The following is a 2,736-nucleotide window of genomic DNA, read 5'->3' as shown; positions in this document are numbered from 1 at the left end:
AGAGAGCGCGAGAGAAGGGGAAGAGAGAGAGAGAGAGAGAGAGAGAGAGAGAGAGAGAGAGAGAGAGAGAGAGGGCGAGAGAGCGAGAGAGAGAGAAGACGTACATGATAACATATATACACGTCTTCATACTTGATAGCGATAGCTTAGTAGGCTACGTATACGTTGATTATAATATTCTTGCTTGTCTTCAGGCTCCCACTTATTCAAGGCGCTGCCTCGTCATTTATACCGCCGGTAGTTGCTTTAATGGAGCTTGAGGAGTGGAAGTGCCCAGACAACTGTACGTCAGTAATACTTTATTTACGCTTAGCTAACTAGAATTCTTACTATGCCACTAGGCTATCCACGCTTCAACAGCTATGAACAGCGCTATAGACTTGAGTCGAAGCGCTATATAAATAACATGCATGTATTGTGCACGTATGTATTGTGCTCGTTCTGGTACCCATGCTCTGCACCGGGTATTGACGCATATCTGTTATCATTTTATTATGTAACAGTATGCTTGATGTAACATTCAGGGTCGCTAGCGCTGAGTCCAGAAGAACAAAACGATCTGTCCCTCGTCAGATTGAGAGAGGTTGGAATGTCTTTTTGCTATTTAACGCCGTAAAGATTGTATTTTTGCTATTTAGCGGCATCATTTTTTGCTCGTTATCATTTAAGGATATTTGCGTTAGCTTAGTACAATTTTGATTCTAGATTAGCGGCGCGTTTATGGCGGCGTCTGCCATCCAAGTTCTCATCGGATTGACCGGCGTCATGGGGTTTTGCATGAGATTCATCGGTCCACTGACAATAGCACCCTCTGTGGCGCTCATTGGTATAAACATCTATGGTGTCATCAACAAGATGTGCTCCAAACACTGGGGCATAGCAATCTTGTGAGTCTTGTCTTTGTTTTGTTTTTTACATTCTAGCACAATCAAATTAAGTAGGTTCACTTCAATTCGGCACGGAGCGTGTATATAATCTGCAATTTCGGACATTAACCATTCAGGTTTGTGTTCGGATTTTTATACTGACGTATACTGTCTTATAACCTAAATGTGTGAAATACAGTACAAGGGCCCGGTGCGTGACAACTGTGTCAGATATGATTAAAAACTTACGATCCACGTAAATTAGAAAAATACATAACAGGCGGTGGTGCCCGGTGGGCGGGCGTAGTCACATAGTCATATAGGGCGTGTACATACGTAACGTTGAAGTAGAATACATACGACCAACCTGCTGGGCACATTAGGCTGTTGCCTAATTAAATTTCTGCGAATTAGAGCACACGCTGTTACAGCATGCAGTGCTATTAGGCGTATTCCTTGTCATTGTTACGCGTAAAAGTACAGGGAACCTGTAGTAACATCTAACCAGTAGGTGGCGCACCATGCCACGCAGGTTATACGCGTCAACGGGGACACCCCAATCACTATAACTCACGAGTGAAACGTGAGACAGAAATTCTACCACTGTTTATGTGAGTTTATTATCGTGTATAGTTTATGAACTTTTGAAACCACACAGTACACCGTCCGACACGGCACAGCCGCGTAAAAATGGGCAAGCAGAATCATTGCAGAATCATAACACCATTATCGCGCGTATAAAACAGAAAATATAATAAACAATAGAGAAAAAATAATGATAAAAAGTGATAAGTAAGTATGCGAAGTGATAACTGCAAGCATCTCCAGATATACTAATTTAAGTTGCATATCATGACAAATGCGCGTTCGTAGATTAGCTCCACTCATAGACGAAGAAGTTGAACTAATACTGGAAAATACGTTGATTGATTTACGTTTGGTTGTTTTCAGGCTCCCACTTATTCAAGGCGCTGCCTCGTCATTCATACCACCGATAGCTGGTTTAATGAAGCTTGAGGAGTGGAAGTGTCCAGACAACTGTACGTCAGTAATATTAAATCTGTGTTGCATTGCACATTGCAAGAACAAATATATCGTGCAAGAGTTCTCTTTACTTCCAATAAGGCTAGCATTATTCGTCCTATATGTACGAGGTACAGGATTGAAATCGTGTTATGGCTATGTATAGTATGGTGCTTCTGCTCTGTAGCAATTGATGACGGAGATCTGTTATCATTTTATGTAACAGTATGCTTGCTGTAACGTTCAGGGACGCTAGCGCTGAGCCCAGAAGAACAAAACGATCTGTCCATCGTCAGGTTGAGAGAGGTTAGAATATCTATCGCTTTTCCATGTCTACTCTTTATTGTATATACTATAATTTCCCTTTCGAAATACAGTTGTTCCCGTTTCATCGTAACAGGCAGAGAACCATGAAAAATGTCGTTTAAGCGACGTGCCAGTTTATCCAAGACCCTATAAAGCGGGGCGCATTAGGTTTGCATTTACTTAGTAAGGTCTTGCTTAGTAAGGTCTTGCTTAGTAAGGTCATTTGCTTAGTAAGGTCTTGACTCTAGGTTAGCGGTGCGTTCATGGCGGCGTCTGCCATCCAAGTTCTCATCGGATTGACCGGCGTCATGGGGTTTTGCATGAGATTCATCGGTCCACTGACAATAGCGCCATCTGTGGCGCTTATTGGTATAAACATCTATGGTGTCATCAACAACATGTGCTCCAAACACTGGGGCATAGCAATCTTGTAAGTAATGTCTTTTTACAGAAGCATCTTTAATTTAAACATATATATAACACGCGCGCACCGGCACACACACACACACACACACACACACACACACACACACACACACAC

At 42.3% G+C, this 2,736-nt stretch overlaps 1 protein-coding gene across 1 annotated transcript in view; it reads left to right on the top strand.

The window, feature by feature from the left end:
• LOC106804801 (solute carrier family 23 member 1-like) overlaps nucleotides 1–2,736 on the top strand; it is a 23,846-nt gene that overhangs the window by 17,940 nt on the left and 3,170 nt on the right. Inside the window, exons 5-10 of the mRNA XM_014806149.1 lie at nucleotides 195–283; nucleotides 525–583; nucleotides 706–887; nucleotides 1,818–1,906; nucleotides 2,137–2,195; nucleotides 2,444–2,625. Of these exons, the coding sequence (XP_014661635.1) occupies nucleotides 195–283; nucleotides 525–583; nucleotides 706–887; nucleotides 1,818–1,906; nucleotides 2,137–2,195; nucleotides 2,444–2,625 (660 nt within the window). The remainder of the gene's footprint in view (nucleotides 1–194; nucleotides 284–524; nucleotides 584–705; nucleotides 888–1,817; nucleotides 1,907–2,136; nucleotides 2,196–2,443; nucleotides 2,626–2,736) is intronic.

The sequence above is a fragment of the Priapulus caudatus genome, unplaced genomic scaffold (genome assembly GCF_000485595.1).
Source record: "Priapulus caudatus unplaced genomic scaffold, Priapulus_caudatus-5.0.1 Scaffold88, whole genome shotgun sequence".
In the NCBI taxonomy this organism is placed as follows: Eukaryota; Metazoa; Priapulida; class Priapulimorpha; order Priapulimorphida; family Priapulidae; genus Priapulus; species Priapulus caudatus.
Note: the sequence above shows the minus strand (reverse complement) of the source record. Positions and strands in the feature narration are given on the sequence as shown.